The following is a 19,600-nucleotide window of genomic DNA, read 5'->3' on the forward strand; positions in this document are numbered from 1 at the left end:
CTTCTTACATCAAAGCTGGTTTCCAGAAAGGACAAAACTTCAATAGAATTTGTGGTTCTAACTGTTCCTTACAATAGAGTGTGGCTGGATAGACCACCATGGAAGCTAAAGTAAACTGTACCTTGCTTGACACTAACAACACTGTTGTCCAACATGCTAAAAACTGGTATTTATAAGTTTATCATCATGACAAAATAAGCAACCCATTTAAAATCAAGGGTCTATAACAAGGATCTATCCTTTCCCCACTGTTGTTTAACCTGTACATAAGTGACATGCCAGAAGCTGTATCCAGAAAGTTCTGCTATGCAGATGATACTGCCATTTCATTTCAACGCAAGCAACTATCAGATGGAGAAAATGTGCTTGCTTTCACAAGACCTGAAAGTAAGTGGTGATTATTGAGACAACAGAGATTGGGCCCTAAACCTACAGAATCTGAAGTGACAGCTTCCCACTTGAACAACCATTTAGAAAATCAGCCACTAAAAGTCACCATCTGTAACAAAACAGTTAAGAACAATCCTCACATACATATTTCAGAAACACACTGGATTGTTCACTATCATTCAGGACTCATCTCACATCACTTTCAGATAAGTGAAAGACCAAGAACACCATTATCCATAAACTAGCTGGAACATTTTGGGGAGGCTCAAGCTGACACCCTCCACATAGTGGCCTTGTCTCTAGCATATTCTGTGGCTGAATATTGTGCACCAGTATGTTACAAGACTGTGTATGTCAGTAATGTGGATGTTCATCTGAATGACACCATTAAAATCACAATGGTCATCTAGAGATCAACTCCTGTTGCTTGGCTGTCTGTTCTCAGTAACATTTCTTCACTGCATTTGAGATGACAAGGAGCAGTGACTGTGGTTGGGAAAAATTGAATAACTTAGAGTTTTACCAAAGGCTACCTCTCCAGAAAACTGTGCTCAATCCACCCACATACATCTCAAGTCAAGGCAACCACTCAGCACAGCTCACAAGGTCCAACCCCTTAAGATGGAAGATGTGTGGAAGGAGACGTGGAAAAACAAAACTAGCATACGTTGTCATGGCCTCAAAGACACTACACATATATGAGGCTAGCATCTGCCTAGAACAAGCTGGTGTCAACTGAACTGAATGTGATCTCTCAGACTCCCCACTGTGTGTTTGTGAAGCTTCAGAGCAGACCATTGACCTCAGTATAGAGGAATGTCCCAAGAGATGTTTCAGTAGAACTGGAAGGATATTGTCCATACCTCTACAACATTGGAATGGATAGATTCTCTTGATATCATTCTGACAGGCCAACTGAGACCAGAGCTCCTGCATATTCCTTTTGTATTTTATTGTAAAAATATTGCTGTGAATTGTGTATGTATATCCATATGGTAAATAAATAACAATTCATGATATTTTCGTGATCCGGAGTTGTGGTTAGCACAATCTTTGCTCTTTCCTCCATGACCTCAAAACCTAATCCATTACCCACTTCACCTGGTCCTTCTCAACTCAATGAGCCACCTTCCTAGATATCTATCTCCACCTCTCAGCCAGTTTCACAAATACACCTGTTCATATCAAGTGCACCAACCACTAACAATAGCTGCAGTTTGAGAGATGTCACCCATTCCATGTCAAGAAATCTGTTCCTTATAGCCTTGTCAACTGTGGACACCATTTCTGCAGTGCAAAGCAGGAGTTGATGAAGTGTGCTGATAACCTTACAAGGTCCTTTACTGACAGACAATCTCCTATTCAGCTCACTCATAAACAGATCTCCTGTGCCGTCTCCCCCTCAGCCACCAGTCAACATGTTAACCATCCACCACCAACCAGCAGTCCTCTGATCAACCAGAATCAATCAGACAATGAAAAACTCAACCTCATTCTTTACCAGAGCTCCAACTACCTCTTGTTGTGCCTTGAGAAGAGACATATCCCATCCAAAATCCTACCAACATCTCCCAAAGTAGTGTCCCAGTGCCCCATCCAATCTACAGAATATCCTAGTCCATACCTTATCCAGTCCTGATAATGGATCCTTCCCCACTGTCCCCAAATCAACCCCTGTTAACTTTTCAGAATTTCTTAACCTCAAAACTTGCCTCACCATCATTCCTTAAATGCATCGAAATGCAACCTAACCTTACATCTGCAGGAAGAACCACAATCACCCCTCTAGAAACTGATCCTGATCTTATTATCCTACCTGCTGACAGTGGTTCCACCACTATTGTTTTGAACCACAGGGATCATTTGGCAGAAGGATTCTACCAGCTGTCGAGATTCATCAACCTTTAAACAATGCCGCATTGTCCCCATTCCAGAAATACAGCAGAATCTCCAGTCTCTCTTCAAATACTTAGGCCCATCCCAGAACCACTCCTCAGAGTCCATCTCTTTCCTCACCCCTGCCACTCCCCACACTCCTATCTCCTAAATGGTTCCTGAAGTCTATAAATCCAGCTGCCCAGGACACCCCATTGTAGATGGTTACTGTGCTCCCACTGAGTTCTCATAGACCAACATCTTCAGGCTTTTACCCACAACCTAACCTCCTGTATAAAAGATAGCAAGTATTTCCTCCTTGTTTCACCTCAACCCAACAAGCTTCCTTCCTTGATGATGACCTCCACCTCAAAGATGGCAAAGATTAGGACCTCTGCCCATATTAAACCTATGAACCACCAGCAATACCTCCACTTCGACAGCTGCCACCCACTCGACACCAAGAAGTTCCTTTCAAACAGCCTAGCCACCAATGGCTGCCACATCTGTAATGACAAGCAGTCCCTCTCTAAATATACTGAGGATCTGACTGAGGCCGTCACAGACTGTAACTACCCTCACAACCTGGTACACAAGCAGGTCTCCTGTGTCTTATCTCTCCACTCACCCACCACCTCTCAAGGTCCCACTGTCTAGCCACAGACGAACATTCCCCTCGTGACTCAGTACCATGCAGGAATGGAACAAGGCTTTTGATTACCTCTCATTGTGCTCTCAAATGAGGAATGTCCTACACACTATCCCCCCATTGTGGTATTCCGCCACCAACTGAACCACGCAATGTCCTTATCCATCGCTATGCGCCCACTGCTCCCAACCCCTTGCCTCATGGCTTATATCCCTGTAACAGACCTAGATGCGAGACCTGTCCCATATATCCTCCCACCATCCATCTACTCCTCCATTCCAGTCACAAGCACCACCTACCCCATCAAAGGCAGGGCTAAGTGTGAAACCAGTCATGTGCCCTATAAGCTAAGCTGCAACCACTGTGCTGCATTCTACATGAGCATGACAACCAACAAGCTGTCTGTCCACATGAATGGCCACCGACAAACTGGCCAAAGGCAGCTGGACCAACCATGCTGCCCGACACAAAGTTCTCCATTTTAATGTCTGCTCCACAGTATGTGTCATCTGGATCCTTCCTACCAACACCAGCTTTTCTGAAATGCACAGGTGGGAACTCTTTCTGCAGTATATCCTATGTTCCTGCAACCCTGCTGGCCTCAGCCTACACCCACCTATCCCCTTCACTGTTCCCACTCTAGCACTAAACAGTACTCTACTCCACCAACACACTCACGGTCTTTTTACATCTCTCCTTTTTCCATCCCGTCTCTTCTGCCTCCCCTGTCCCCCCCCCCCCCCCCCCCCCCCCCCCCTCACCTCACTGTCTGACCTCCTGACTGCACCTAGCTGCCCTACCCTCTCTCCACCTCATCCTCGTATGCTCCTACAAGCTGCACTTTACTGTCCCACAGCCCTAACCTGCTATCCCTCCCCCTCCCTGCCCCAGCCTCCTCCTTACCCACACTACCCAGATTTCTTCTCCCATCAACTGTTGCTGCTCATAGTCTGACCTTGGCTGCCAGAGACTTTGGTCATATATGTGTGTGTGTGTGTGTGTGTGTGTGTGTGTGTGTGTGTGTGTGTGTGTACGTTGTCTAATTTGGATGACTGCCTTTTCAGCTGAAAATCTGAAAGCTTACTTGTTTGACAGTCTCTGTGTTGTGCCTATCTGCAATTCATCATCTCTGCTATATGGTGAGTAGCAATCAATTCTTTTCTTAATATTGTCAACATGCCAAAATATTATGATCATTGTGACCAATTTACATGAAATTCCTTTCTACAATAAAGTTAGAATTACTTTTCTTAATAACCTTGTAAATACAGATTTTATTTTGATACTAACAGGAATCCTGAATCTTTATAAATAGCTGAATGGTAATTAACATCCAGTATGACATAAGAATTTTGTAGATCATAGTTTGGACTTTGTCTTACAGCAGTTTTTACGAATTGAACTTGTCCCTTAATACCTCAGCATTTCACAAGATCATTTTTTACCAGTGTAGTAGCAACTTCTGACATCGAATGTAACAACAACAACAAATAAAGTGGGAAGGGGTAGAAGGCACTGTATTAAGACTTGTCTCAGCTTTCCAAGTGATTTATTGTTTCAAACTACAGTGGAACATTCCCCTTGGTCTGCATCACCGGGCCCTGCAATGCTGAGGACACCATCTCAGCAACCTGTCAAGCGGTCTGCTAACGTGTTGGCCTTGTATGGCCATGGTGATATGGGGACATCAGGGCTGTGCCGGAAGCTGACTCAGCAGCCTTCGTCATGCGCTGCCTCAGTGCCGCCCGCTGACAACTGCAAGGTGGCCCGCACTGTGTGTCCCCACCAGCAGGGCTTGGGTCGCGGCGACTGGAATGCTGGCACCCCATCTGCTGCTGTGTATAGCTGGTGGTGTGACATGTCCCACCAACCAGGAGAGCTGCCACACTTGAATGCTTTGTTAGTGAACTGGCACCTATTTATATGCAGCTGTGCTCCTCTGTTTTGCTAAACGCGCCACTCTGCATCACGTACTCTTAACACTTAGGTTGACCAGTGGGCCCCTTCTGCCTGTGACTTGCACCATGCAAACTGCTGTGTGTACTTTTTCTGGTGGTTCTACGCCCCTGTGGGCTCTCTTTTACTTTGCAACTGCTGGTGAGCGTAACTCACTGTAAACAGGCCTGCGCCTGGCTGCAACTTGTGTGCTAAGAAATATTGCACCAAAACTGACTTTTCCTATCCTAAATGGTAGTGCTGCTACATTACTCCCTTTAACTAACTCTTAACTTGTTTCTGTCAGCAACTATGAGATATTGCCTTACTTTTCAAAAACTTAAATGTGGTCTAGTGCCCCTTGAAACACATTGTAAAAATTCCTCACTGGACGATCACTGCTCGATCAACCCTTTACCTACTCATCTCATGCCCTCGGTATCCAATCCACTGGGACTTGTACTACCCTTTATTCCCTCTTGCAACTGGCTCTCTGCCTGATCAGAATGAAAACAACACATAACAAAGTTAAGGCTGCATAGACACAGAGGTGCTCAAAATTGATTGTTATTTGGCATTGCCTTTCCCTATACTGAGCGACATGTTGCACAATCTGTTTGGCTGATATGCACCCCACTTGCTGGTTTACGGATCTCTACAGACCTGGCTCCAGAGTTTGATTTAACAACGTCAGATTCTGCCTTGGCAAAATCTCTAAAGTGGCTTCTGGCCAGTACAGCTGTGGCTGCGTAACATTCAATTGCGTGACTCCTGAAATGGATATTGACAGATGGAAGGTTGGTGCTATTATGTTACATGCAGATCCACTGATTAAAATTCTGCTCCCCTCGAGCTCTATACATTTCGCTTCTGCAAATACTCCCCAGTCAAAACAACTTGCTACTACTACCAAATTCTCGTAGGTAGAGAAGATCCAATGCATCCCGACCTGTTGCAAGCTCAATTATGGTTCCACGATGTCTCTTGGACAGTCTATTGCTTTCCCCCTAACTAAAAACAACTGCACTGTGCACTTGTCAGGATTGGTGCTTACCATCCTGGCTGGACATATCATTACCTTCCCTCTATGGCAGCTCCATAATTCCTCCCTTATCATCTTGGTGTACCGGTTGCTAGCTGCCGAGGTCAGCAATATCTCCTCAGGTTTTTACTTCTACCAACTTGCTCAACGCTCCCTTTTTCAGTGACCTGAGGACAGTGATCACCATCACCCTTCCTCCCTCTTCAAAACGACTGCTGCCCACAGCAGGCTATACTCGAAAATACATATACGAAAATACAATGCCTAATCAATCTACACAAACCCAACAGTACATAACAAGAAAACAAAAAAACTACAAATACTCCACTACTTTCTGGATCGCAAAGCATATGGTACATCATGCTGTACTCTATCTTCCTGGTTTTCTCTGTGCTTAGCACCTCTCTTCGCTCTCTCTTTCTTCCTCTTCCCTTCTTGTGACATGCCTGGAATCACATCGGGACAACCCTTAAATGGCCGCAACAGCGCAATGTATACTATCGTTGTTCCAGTTGGCAGCTGAAGGTTATTTCAACAACTTGGTATGGCCCTTGATATCTCGTGAGGAACTTCTTCGTTTTCCCTTTTTGCGTATAGGGGCTGGACAGCATTACCTATTGCTCCACTCTATACTGTGGTAAACTTCCTTTCCGCTTCACTGAATCTTCCTGTCTTTCCAAAGCCCTAGTATTTGCCTTTTGTATCTGTTTCCAGACATCCTGAATTGTTCTCACGAACTGATGTACCGATTCACTGGTCCTTCCTTTCTGTAGCCTCACCAAATCAAACGGTGATGGCATTTTTTGCCCGTACACTACCTCATATGGAGACAAATCGGTATTTGTATTAATTTTTGCATTATATGTGCATACAATATGCTTCAAATACTCATCCCACTGATGGTGATGAGAATCCCCATAAAAACTCAGCATCTTCCTGATTCTTCTGTGTACCTGTTCTGTCCTTCCATTGGCCTGTGGATGCAACATGCTCGTCCTCAACTTCTTTATGTTCAACAATTTACACAGTTTCTTCATTAAATCCAACATGAAGTTGGTCCCTTGGTCAGTAATTATTGTTCCGGTACACCAAATTTCAAAATCTACTTGTTTACTAATGCTTGTGCGACCATTGCTGCCTGTTGATTTGTCATAGCAACCAACTCCACGTTGCTCAAAAAATGGTCTATTATTGTCAGAACGAATTTGTTCCCAGTTGGTGTTCATCCGAAAGGTCCTAAAACATCAATCCCCAACATAGAGAATGGACATCTCGCTTCCAGCAATCGTTGTAGCTGTATCTGTTTCTCACTCAAATCTGCTCTTTGCGCACATGGTATAAAATTCTTGATATACTGATCCACATCTGCTTTCCTACCTCTCCACCAATACCTCTCCACAACTTTCCTCTTTGTTGCTCTACACCCTTCATTACCAGATAACATGTGATCATGTGCTTCCTTTAAAACCTCATCCCTCAGCTTCACAGGCACTACTACCCTTGGTACTAACTTTGTTACCCTGCACAGAAGATTGTCGTACACATTAAATCGTGGCTGTGTCCGATACAATTTATAATCATTGCCCATATCCTGTAATTCTTGCCATACTGCTAGGTCATAACCTATGACATCTACTTTTGACACTTTTCTACTTAGTGCATCTGCGTTACCGTGCTTCTTCCCAGGCTTGTGCACCACCTCGTAGTCGAATTCACTAAGCCTCACAGCCCATCTAGTGAGTCTAGTGGACGGATGCTTAAACCCCAACAACCACTTCAATGCAGCATTATCTGTCACTACCCGAAATCTTCTCCCATATAAATAACATTTTAAATATGTGATTCTATAGATTACACTAAGCATTTCCCTCTCAGTTCCTCTCTGCTGCAGTCAACTGCCTAGACACATACACTACAGGATGTTCTTTCCCATCAATTTCCTGACTAAGAACAGACCCTAATTTTTGATTCGATGCATCGCATGCTAGTATAAACTCCTTTTCAAAATCTGAAAACACAAGACTAGACTTGATGTTAACACTTCTTTTAGTTTGTCAAATGCTTTCTGACACTCTCCTGTCCACTCAAATTTCACACCCTTCTGTAACAATCGCGTCAACAGCTGTGCTAAATCTGCAAAACCCTTCATGAACTTTCGATAGAAATTGCAAATTCTGATGAATGACTGCACTTCCTTAACTGTTTTCGGTTCCTGAAAATCCCTTGCAGTCTGTACCAATCTCGGATCTGTTCGCACTCCATCCTTAATGATGATATGACCTAAATATTTCACTTCTTCCAATGCAAAATGACACTTCTCCTGGCTCAACATCAAACGAGCTGCTCTGAACCTCATAAAGACTTCCCTTAACCACTGTCTATGCTGCTCCATACTACTTGAAAACACTATAATGTCATCCAAATAGACGAGACACTGCCGTGGTTTTAAACCCCTCAACACACTGTCTAGCAACCTCTTAAACATTGCTGGATCATTTTTCAAACAGAATGGCATTCTGATGTACCAATAATGGCCTCCCGGAGAAGAAAAAGCAGTTTATGGACAATCCTCTGGAGCCACCTCTAACTGATGATAATCACTTGTCAAATCCATTGTAGAAAAGTACTGGGACTGTCCTAAGTGATCTAGTCTCTGATATGTTTGGAATGGTGTATGCATCCATTACTGTCTTATTATTGAGGTATCGGTAGTCACAACAGAACCCATATTTCTTAGTTCCATCCATAGATTTCTTAGGCACAACGACAATGCCCGCTCCCCAGTAACTATTACTATGTTCTATAATACCATCCACAAGCTGCTGATCAATGAAATCCTCCACAATTGGCTGCAAATACTTCAGTATTCTGAATGGTTTATGGAAAACAGGTGCTTCATTCCCTGTTGATATCCTATGTTGAACTAATGGAGTTGCTTGCAATGGCCCTTGTGGAAAAAACAAATCCTTAAATTCCCACAATAATTCTTCCATATGCTCTCTTTCTCCTCCTTTCAAATGCTTAATTTTGTCATGCAATGCAGTTCTATCGGCAGGTAGTGGTTGATCGCTTTGCCTACCTCTTGAACACCAGTCTTCATCATCTGGTACATCCAAATTTGCTACTAAATCTCCTTTTCTCAAGTTCGCGTCTACAGCAGTAAAATTATCCACGTTCGCAGGGACTACTCGCCCATCATTTCCCTACTGTACACGTACAATACTACGTTTCACAAAACAACCCAATGGACCCAAAACTTCATTATCCTCCAGTGGTTCAATAACACATACTTTACCCACAGGTAGATTCGACTCCACACTTACCCAAAGGAACTTCCCGGTACCACAAGACACACACTCATGCGAATTAAGCCTTAATGCTAATGTACGCAGTTCAATTGGTTTGTTCATTACGTTGAATGCCCCTTGCAACAGCTCTGCATCAACAACAATTTCCCCTAGCTGAAATAACATTCCACCAATTTTCACAGTTCATTGTCCAAGGTCAATTTTGGCATGATGTTGATGTAAGAAATCTACTCCTAGCATCATGTCGCAGCCCTCGTTTACCCAAGGTACTACCTATATGCATGCATCAAATTGGACTTTCCTTATGTGAAAGTCAACTGTCACTGACCCCAAAGGTGTGACCGCCTTATCCTCCACTCCATGCAACCTATAATGTGGTGGGTCTAACTTCCTTTGTCCCATTAAACTCTTATTAGCTACTGACACTTGTGCCCCTGTGTCCAACAAAATCTTAAACGTTTTAATTGCTATGGATCCTGCCACTGAACATTCCACCTCTGCATGTGTATTTGTAGCATTGAAATTAAATGGGAACTCCCTTAGGTGGGTCATGGGCCCCCTCTGCCGTTTAACAATTGTCCACCTCTACTAACTCCAATTCTCCATCCTCCACACTGCTGATTTCCACCCCATCCTCTATTCCTCAGTGACTGGGTACATTGCCTCTGCATATGTCCCGTATGACCACACTTATAACATCTTATACCTGCTGTAAAACTGTTTGTCTATCACGTACCCCCATTGCCACGTCTATTCCCTCACATTGGATTGCCAGATGAATGGCCGAATACAAATCTTTTGGAGTCCCTTTACGCACTTTCTGCACTATATGCGCCAGTAACCACCTCAAAAATACATCAAGTGCCCTTTGCTCAGCCTCCTGCAACAGAAAACCATTCACCTCATCGCTCTGCCTCAAATCGTAAGTATACTCATTAAGTTCTCTTATCCTATCCGCAAATTTCTCTACCGTCTTCCCTTGTCTCTGCGTCATTGTACTTAACCTCTCCCCAATGTACCAAGTGCTATTCTGTTTCTTGTACCTTTGTAAAAGTCCCTCCTTCAACTGTTTAAACTGTCCTGCCTTCCTTAAGGCCTCAGAACACCTTACATATGTCTTTGCTTCACCTGTAAATTGACTACATGTAATAACTGTTCATCCAACCAACCATTCATCACAGCTGAAGTCTCCAAGTCCTCCACAAACAAATGCACATCCTCAGATGCCTTGCCAGAAAACGGAATAATAAAACTTGCAGCCGCTGGATCAGTCTCCTGCTGCGGCATCCTAGGCAACAACGACTGATCTAATGCAGTTTCCCGCTCACTTCTAGATGTTAATTCACTCCTCAACTGTGTATTGTCTGCTGTCAATTGTGCTACCCTTCCCAACAAAATCTGTACTGCTTCTGGTTCCAACACACCTCCCGTTCTGACTCTGCCATTGTGTTACTTTTGTTCCCTGTTAATCCCAAAACAAAACAATTAAGTACAAAAATAACCTGACCCCTACACCTCAGTATCATCATACTCAGTAACATCATACTCAAACCAATACAAAAGTAATTAAATGCCACAAAAAACAACATCTTACTGCCCCAAACACACTAACACTTATTCTGACAAAAAAATAATATGCCAACGCAAAACATCTAAAATGGCCTTCCAGGAGCCATACTCAAAACACGAACAAAAAAAGAAAGGAACCATCCAGAACTCAAAATGAAACTGGTCAAAACTCACCACATCTTGTGACTGTAATGCAGGTGGTGGGCTCAAATGTCGTACTGTACAGACAACGTCCGCTGTCCTGACACCAAATGTAGTGGCAACTTCTGACACCAAATGTAACACCAACACCAAATGTAGTGGGAAGGGGTAGAAGGCACCATATTAAGACTCATTCGAGCTTTCCAAGTGATTTATTGTTTCCAACTACAGTGCTGCATTCCCCTCGGTCTACGTCACTGGATCCCGCAATGATGAGGACGCCACCTAAGTGATCCATCAAGTGCTCTGTTAATGTGTTGGCCTTATGGCCCTATACGGCCACGGTGATATGGCGTCTTCATGGCTGCGCTGGCAGCCGACTCAGCAGCCTTCATCGTGCACTGCCTCAGCGCTGCCCACTGACAACTGCAAGGTGGCTCGCATCGTGTGTCCCTGCTGGCGTGGCTTGAGTAATGAAAACAACAAATGCTCGTGATCCGGCAGCTGAATCTGCCTCCCTTGCCCTGAATGTCTCCAGTGTGTGTTGGGGGCCAAGACGACTGCCCGTTGTAGCGAGCTGCGGAGTGGCCCGCTGCTGGCTGGGTATGGACACCATGTCAGCCTCAGAGGGTCGAACCAGTGACCCGCCGTGTACTGGAACCCTGGTGCTCCATCAGCTGCTGTGTGTAGCTGGTGGTGTGCCACGCCCTGCCGTCCAGGAGAGCTGCCACACTGGAATCCTGCATTGGCCTCAGAGGTTGAACCAGCGACCCGCCGTGGACCGGAACGCTGGTGCCCCATCTGCTGCTGTGTGTAGCCAGTGGTGTGACATGCCTTGCCAACCAGGGGAGCTTCCACACTTGAATGCTTTGTTAGTGAACTGGCACCTACTTATATGTGGCTGTGCACCTCTGTTTGCTAAACACGCTGCACCACGTCACGTACTCATAACAATTAGGTTGGCCAGTGGGCCCCTTCTGCCTGTGACTTGCGCCATACAAACTGCTGCGTGTACTTTTTCCAGTGGTTCTACGCCCCTGTGGCCTCTATTTTACTTCGTAACTGCTGGTGAGCGTAACTCACCGTAAACAGGTCTGTGTCTGGCTGTAATTTGTGCACTCAGAAATATTGCACCAAAACTGACTTTTCCTATCCCAAACGGTAGTGCCACTACACCAGCTACACAATCTATTACACTCTAGTATCTCACCAATAATATGGCTTGTTACATATTGTTTGTGTTCCTAAATGTCAAAAATGTTTTGCAGACACTCCTGGACATGCACAAGCGTCCTGTGTCAGAAAAACAAAATGAGATGCCACATACAACCACCAAAATGAGGTGCCACGTACAACCTCCACTCAGACAATTTACGGTATCAAAAGGATTGTTCCATCATGCTCCTTGACCTGGTGGGACACCTCCCTGAATTTGAGGGTTATCAATACATACTGTCAATCATCAACAGCATAATGTGATGGGTAGAGGCCATCCCATTATGGAACTTGTCAGCAGAATCAACAGCTAGAGCCTTCATCAACACTCAAATTTTGTAAATGGCTGCCCAGTGTCTATAACCACCAAACAGGGCTCAGAGTTTGAGTCTGACCTGTTTACTGAATCTTGTCACCTCTATGGCACCCACTGTTGTCAAACTACCACTTGCCATCCACAAAGTAATAGCCTTGTAGAACAGTGGCATCATACATTGAAAGCCACTTTTATGTGCCATGGTAGGTGCTAGAGAGAAGCTTTGGCATGGGTGCTCTTAGGCACATGCACTGTCTACAAGAAGGAACTTGGTGCATCAGTTGCCAAAGTTTTATATGGCAAAGTGCTTGCTCTTCCCAGTGACTTCGTGCTTCAAGTGTCAGCGGTAGAAACCACTGCATCAGCAGCTCTTGCTTTAAGGGCAAATAAACGTATACATGCATTTCCACCACCATAACCAATCAGCACTCCTAAAGTCTTCATTCATAAAGCACTCATGGACTGCACTCACGTTATCTTCACACCAATACAATTAGCCCCCTTTTGTAGCCTTCTTACACAGGCCTGCATAAGATGCTAAAATGTGGCACACTTACTTTTGACATACACCTCAACAGTGTAACATTGTGCTCTGCCCGCGACATAATAACATACTATTTTCCTTTTATATCGAAATATCAAGAGTTAAAGATATAATTTAACCACTGACTCAATGAGCTGTGCTACAAGTCAGCAAATATGTATGCCCAGGATAATGAGAGCTGCGTAGCATTATCATCTGTATTTTGTTTTATATAAGAATGCATACACATCTTTTCTTTCTCTTCTTCTTTAGTTGCGCGCCTTTCCGACAGCGTCTTACTCTACCAGACTCTTATTTTCTTCCATTTTGTTCAAATGAACTGAAATTGTATTCCTGTTAGGAATTTGTTTAATTGTGCCATTATTATCACCAACTACGATTACTGATATGACTTTACTATGAATATTTTTTTTCTCTCGCTCCTGAGTCAGGCTAAGATTATTCTAATTTTTATGTATTTCGTCAGAATACGGCAAAACTTCTTTGTTATGTTCAAAAGTCTGTTAAAAAACTTCATTTGTTAAATAATAATTGTTTAATTTGGCATTTCTTCTTTCATTTCATAGTAAAGATCATCAATCCCCAATTTATAAATGTTACAGATTTTGCATTACTACATTTTTTCTTACGTTGCCAAAGTGATACCCACAAAATTAAATTAAACTGTTCCAAACTTTCTTGCAAGGTGGGAAGACAGTAATTTCCCTGAGATTATAAAAAACCCAAATTAAACGTTTTTCAACATGCCATGAGTCTACTGATCTTCACTTCAAATGATAAAAAAGGTAAAAAAGAGTAGAATTAACTAAGGAGTGAAGTGATTTTTTTTTTACGTAGTTGATAATATCGTGTGCATTTCTGACAAAAAATTTTCATTATAGAGACTAAGAAAGTGGTGTGTGTGTGCATGTGAAATATTTAGGTTTATTTTACTTTTGATTTAGTAGATTTCCTTTAAATTAATTATTTATTTAATTATTATCAATTATTATTATTACAACAGAAAATGCAACACAGTATTAGTAAACCATCTGAAACCAGAATGGACAACTTCTGGTAATCTATCCACCACTGGCACATTGATCCCCACCGATCTCCATGACAACATGACTGAACGTACTGTGCCTGTTGCTGACTTTGTAGTAAGGCTTGACACCAGTGACCTCCAATCTGATGATCTGATCATCAAACTAAGTGACAAATTCCTCATCATCAAAGGTAAACACCCTGAATGTGACACTGAGAATGGATTCATCACCTGCCACTTCACATGTTTTTCTGTACAGGCAAAAGAAACTGACATTGTACCCATCATATCAAGGCTATTTTTTTATCACTTCCTAACTATCATCATCTGTAGAATACCACAACTGCCTACTGCTGCAAAGAAGCAGAGCAAAGACTACTCACCACAATCCAGCCTTGATGCAATGCCCATGCCAACTGACTTTACACAACAAACTCATTATGGCTATACTCGAGATCTCCCTGCATACCTTCAAGACTACAATCTTCATGCCATGCAATGGAAGTCTCACCACATATATACCAATAACTAATATTCTGATTGGATTCATCCATTGGTTTACTTTGGCATCTTCTAAGGATCATCTGGTTGGGTTCCACAATATCATCATAATAAAATTCATATCCATTGGAGATGTTCTGAAGTCTTTTTGGCAAAGAGAAAACTATCAAAATCAGGAGTGAGCATATGTGAGTACCTTACATCTGAGAGGATAAAAGTTGGTTAGTTGATTGGTTTGGGGGAGGGGACCAAACAGCGAGGTCATTGGTCCCATAGGATTAGGGAAGGACTGGGAAGGAAGTCAGCCATATCCTTTCAAAGGAACCATCCTGTCATTTGCCTGAAGTGATTTAGGGAAATCACAGGGAAACATAAATCAGGATTGCAGGACACAGGTTTGAACCGTCATCCTCCCAAGTGCGAGTCCAGTGTGCTAACCATTATGCCATCTTGCTCTGTGAAAGGATGCAAGTATTGCACACTGCAATCTCTCAGATCAGCTTGCAGAATGTGTGGACCAGGGATGACTGTATAAAAGTAAATACAGCAACAGAAAAGCACTCAGTGAATAACAATACAGAATACAGAATAGGGCTACAAGAAGCTGGATGTTCCTTCTGCGATATTGCAGAAAGACTTGGCACAAATGTAACCACTGTACATGATTGCTGGTAGGGGTGATCATGAAAATGTATGGTCACAAGAAGACCAGGTTCCAAACAGCCACATACCACTACTGAGAGGGAACACCAATTATGTTTGGTGTATGACTCCAGTGTATTGTACTGTATCTACAGCAACAATATGAGTGCAGTTGAAACAACAGTGATACAATGAACAGTTACAAGTCAGCTACTTCAAGGACAGCTCCAAGCCAGATGCCCTGAAGTGTGCATTCCACTCACCCCAAACCACCACCATTCGCAACTTCAGTGGTGTCAAGCGAGAGTTCACTGGAGGGAAAGACGGTGTTGTGTTTTCTGATGAAAGCTGGTTCTGCCTCGGGGTCAGTAATGGCAGTGTTTTGGCTAGGAGGAGGCCAGTTGAGTGCTTGTAACCAACCTGTCTGCATGCCAGACACACTGGACTTAAACAAGAAGTTATGGATCGGGATGTGATTTTGTATAACAGCAGGAGCGCTCTCATAGTAATCCCATGCACCCTGACTACAAATTTTTTTGTCAGTCTTGCGTTCCAGTCTGTTGTGTTGCCATTCATGAACAGCATTCCAGGAGATGTTTTCCAACAGGATAACAATAGCCCACAAACTGCTGTTGTTACCCAACGTGTTCTACAGTGTATCGACATGTTACCTTGGCCTGCCCGATCACCAGATCTATCTCCAACCAAGCACAATTGTGACATCATTGGGTGACAACTCTAGTGTCATCCACAACTAGAATTGACCGTCCTTGTATTGATCAAGCAAATGCAGCAGTCATGGTACTCCATCCCAAAAACTGACATGCAGCACCTGTACAACACGATGTATGCACCAGAATGAGATTTTCACTCTGCAGCAGAGGGTGTGCTGATATGAAACTTCCTGACAGATTAAAACTGTGTGGCAGACCGAGACTCGAACTCGGGACCTTTGCCTTTTGCGGGCAAGTGCTCTACCATCTGAGCTACCCAAGCACGACTCACGCCCCGTCCTCACAGCTTTAATTCTGCCAGTACCTCGTCTCCTACCTTCCAAACTTAACAGAAGCTCTCCTGCGAACAGTTTTAATCTGCCAGGAAGTTTCATATCAGCGCACACTCCGCTGCAGAGTGAAAATCTCATTCTGGAAACATCCCCCAGGCTGTGGCTAAGCCATGTCTCCGCAGTATCCTTCATTTCAGGAGTGCTAGTTCTGCTAGGTTTGCAGGAGAGCATCTGTTAAGTTTGGAAAGTAGGAGACAAGGTACTGGCAGAAGTAAAGCTGTGAGGACGGGGCGTGAGTCCTGCTTGGGTAGCTCAGTTGGTAGAGCACTTGTCCGCGAAAGGCAAAGGTCCCAAGTTTGAGTCTCGGTCCGGCACAGTTTTAATCTGCCAGGAAGTTTCACAATGTATGCACGTTTGTATGTTTTCATTCAAAATTCTGGTGGTTATACTGATTATTAATGTACCAGAATTTCACATTTGCAATGGCATGTCTCACACTTACAGTAACCTGTGATCTTACAATGTTAATCACTTGCATTTGTTACCTAGACAACTTTCTCCTCTAATGCAAAAATATTTTATTGCCACAGATCTACATATGGAGGAATGGTCATTGTAACAAAATAAGAAAAATCAGAGACCGCACGGAATGATATAGGTGTTTATTATTTCTGTGCACTGTTCAGGAGTAGAATAATAGAGAATTATTGAGAAGGTGATTTGATAGAAACTCTGCCAGGCACTTAAGTGTGATTAGCAGAGTATCCGTGAAGATCGAGATGTAGATGTATTCCCAAAATCTATTGCTCTACATTACTTATCTTTTAGCATTATGATTTTTTTCCCATCAGTGTAATTTCTATTTCACTATGACTTCAGTAGTCTCTCAGGATTATGATTCAGGCAATTAATATACTGCCAATTTATCATTTTATTCATTAGTGAAATGTTCTTAGAGTACTGTTCTCTTTGATGCTCTCACTGTTTCCTTTCATATTGTATTCCTGTTTCAGTATAATCTTTTTCTCTTACTGTTTCCTTTTAATTATAATTATTATTATCAGTATAATCACTCTTTTATTATCAGTGTCTCATACTGTCATACTCTGCTCATCCTGTAGCTGTTTTTTATTGCTCTCTAGGAAACTCACGCAACTCTCACCTTCACAATCTATGTCAGACAAGTGTTCCTAACCTTGAACCTCCCAGTTCCTCTGGCCTCTTTCTCCCTCGTCCTACCTGCCTTTTACAGCTCCATGCACCTCCATGCCCTCCACTGCCCTACCCACCACATTCCACAATTCACTGACACCAGGGGAGCTGTCCCTCCTAACTGCTGTCCAGCAGTGGCAATGACTCATGATAGCTCTACTCTACAGCTCGCTCACACAAATGTGAGGTTCTTACCAGTTCAGATGCATATTTCAGGACCTCAGTTTTCATGTCATACTCTTGTTGGAGGCCGAAGCTGACTATCCCTTCCAATTTTGTGTGCACTGATGGTGACATTTTTCTGAGATATGACAGATGAGAGGGTGGTGTGACAGTATATATGTGTATAAATTTGTTCCTCACGTCAAAAAATGAGAAAAAAACAGCCCAAATACATGTTCATTGAGATTAAACTGTTCAATAAAAAGTGTCGTATCTGTATGATATACAATCCACCCAAAGATGGAGAACTCTCTAGCTTTAAATCTGCACTCTGGAGTCTTGAGTCTTTATTTGAACATGTAATTGTAACTGGAGATATCAACATAAATTTGCTACACAACAGTCCTTCTGTCTCAAAATTCAGATGCATACTTTACTGCTCAAACCTTATGCTGATTCCACGTGGGCTTACTCATGATGCAGCAGACACTCATAAGTTTATCAATACATTCATAACCAAATCTCGAAATAGAGTAATTTGTATCACTAAGATTTTTGCACCTGGCTTGTCTGCTCATGATGTAATATTCATGACTTACTTGTTGCTATGCCCAAAGAACAAACTGCAAGTTGTGACTTTCAGAGATTTTAAATGCAGAAATATGTCTGAGCTTACAGCCGATGCCTATGATATTTCTTGATGGACAGTGCTGGGAAAGAACTTCAGCATAAATAATAAAGTATCCAACTATACTAAGATATATCTAAAAACAAAGATGATGAGACTTACCAAACAAAAGCGCTGGCAGGTCGATAGACACACAAACAAACACAAACATACACACAAAATTCAAGCTTTCGCAACGAACGGTTGCTTCGTCAGGAAAGAGGGAAAGACGAAAGGATGTGGGTTTTAAGGGAGAGGGTAAGGAGTCATTCCAATCCCGGGAGCGGAAAGACTTACCTTAGGGGGAAAAAAGGATAGGTATACACTTGCACACACACACATATCCATCCTCACATACACATTGATATCTATGATTCTCCAATATAGTTTTTTGTAAGTGCATCTTCTTGTTCCCATTCAGATTCTTTTTTGTTTCTTGACATTTCTGGTAACTGTGAAGGCCTTTTGTCACAAACATCACATTTACTTTTAAGTCCCATAATGGAAAAATTGCAGTGTCTATTAATTTCAGAACACTGTTTGATTCTACATTCTCTGCTGATAAAGCCATATTGTGACATATGATACACAAATCTTCTTACAGAAAAGGCACAGTCTTTTTACACTTGTGAATTACCACTTTTTTACTTCACCAGATTTTCATCACTACTGGGCCCATAATCCATCAAGATAACTCATAAAATATGGGAATTGTCTGTTATTTTAAACAGCACACTAAATACAAGGCTACAGGGAAACAACAACCTTATTTATTTAAACAGTAACCAACTCATATTGCCAACAATGCATATGGATCACAGCCATATATTAACACAGACATATTGCTTTTGTTTACTACAATCTTTTTATCGTATCTCAACAGGGATGGTCCCACATATGTTGTATTGGGAACAGATGAGAGGACCCTGCTGGCCATGGGAATATTTCAGCTTCACACAGACAGTTCATACAGATTCATATCATATGTGGACAAGCATTTTCCTGTTGAAAAAAGCACCATAATACTTATGATCTGGTAACCCTTGTAATCACTCACACAATCTTCTCTCTCTTACTAATTTTACTTTTTTCCTTTTTTTTAAAAAAAAAAAAAAGAGAGAGAGGAATAATTTAGAAAATGCAGTAAAACTTCCTTGCAGCTTTTGAAATTGTGTGGAAATACAAAATTAATTTCTGACTTCCAAGACCATTGTCAGATCAGTGTGCACGTAACAAGGCACTACCCACCACGTTATATGCACACAACTCTAAATGTGATGATAGATCCTCCTGAAAACCAAGGTATGGTACCTACTTTAAAAATTAAAAGTAACCCGTCTACAATTAGAACTATGTTATACACTAATTTTACCAATGGTTAAGAATGAAATGAGGTTAC

General features: G+C 42.5%; 1 protein-coding gene across 1 annotated transcript in view; it reads right to left on the bottom strand.

Moving 5' to 3' along the window:
* Positions 1 to 478: 478 nt before the first annotated feature.
* LOC126188349 (craniofacial development protein 2-like) overlaps positions 479 to 19,600 on the bottom strand; it is a 29,442-nt gene continuing 10,320 nt past the window's right edge. The window contains exon 2 of the mRNA XM_049929948.1: positions 479 to 499. Coding sequence (XP_049785905.1) covers positions 479 to 499 — 21 coding nt within the window. The remainder of the gene's footprint in view (positions 500 to 19,600) is intronic.

The sequence above is a fragment of the Schistocerca cancellata genome, chromosome 5 (genome assembly GCF_023864275.1).
Source record: "Schistocerca cancellata isolate TAMUIC-IGC-003103 chromosome 5, iqSchCanc2.1, whole genome shotgun sequence".
Lineage (NCBI taxonomy): Eukaryota > Metazoa > Arthropoda > Insecta > Orthoptera > Acrididae > Schistocerca > Schistocerca cancellata.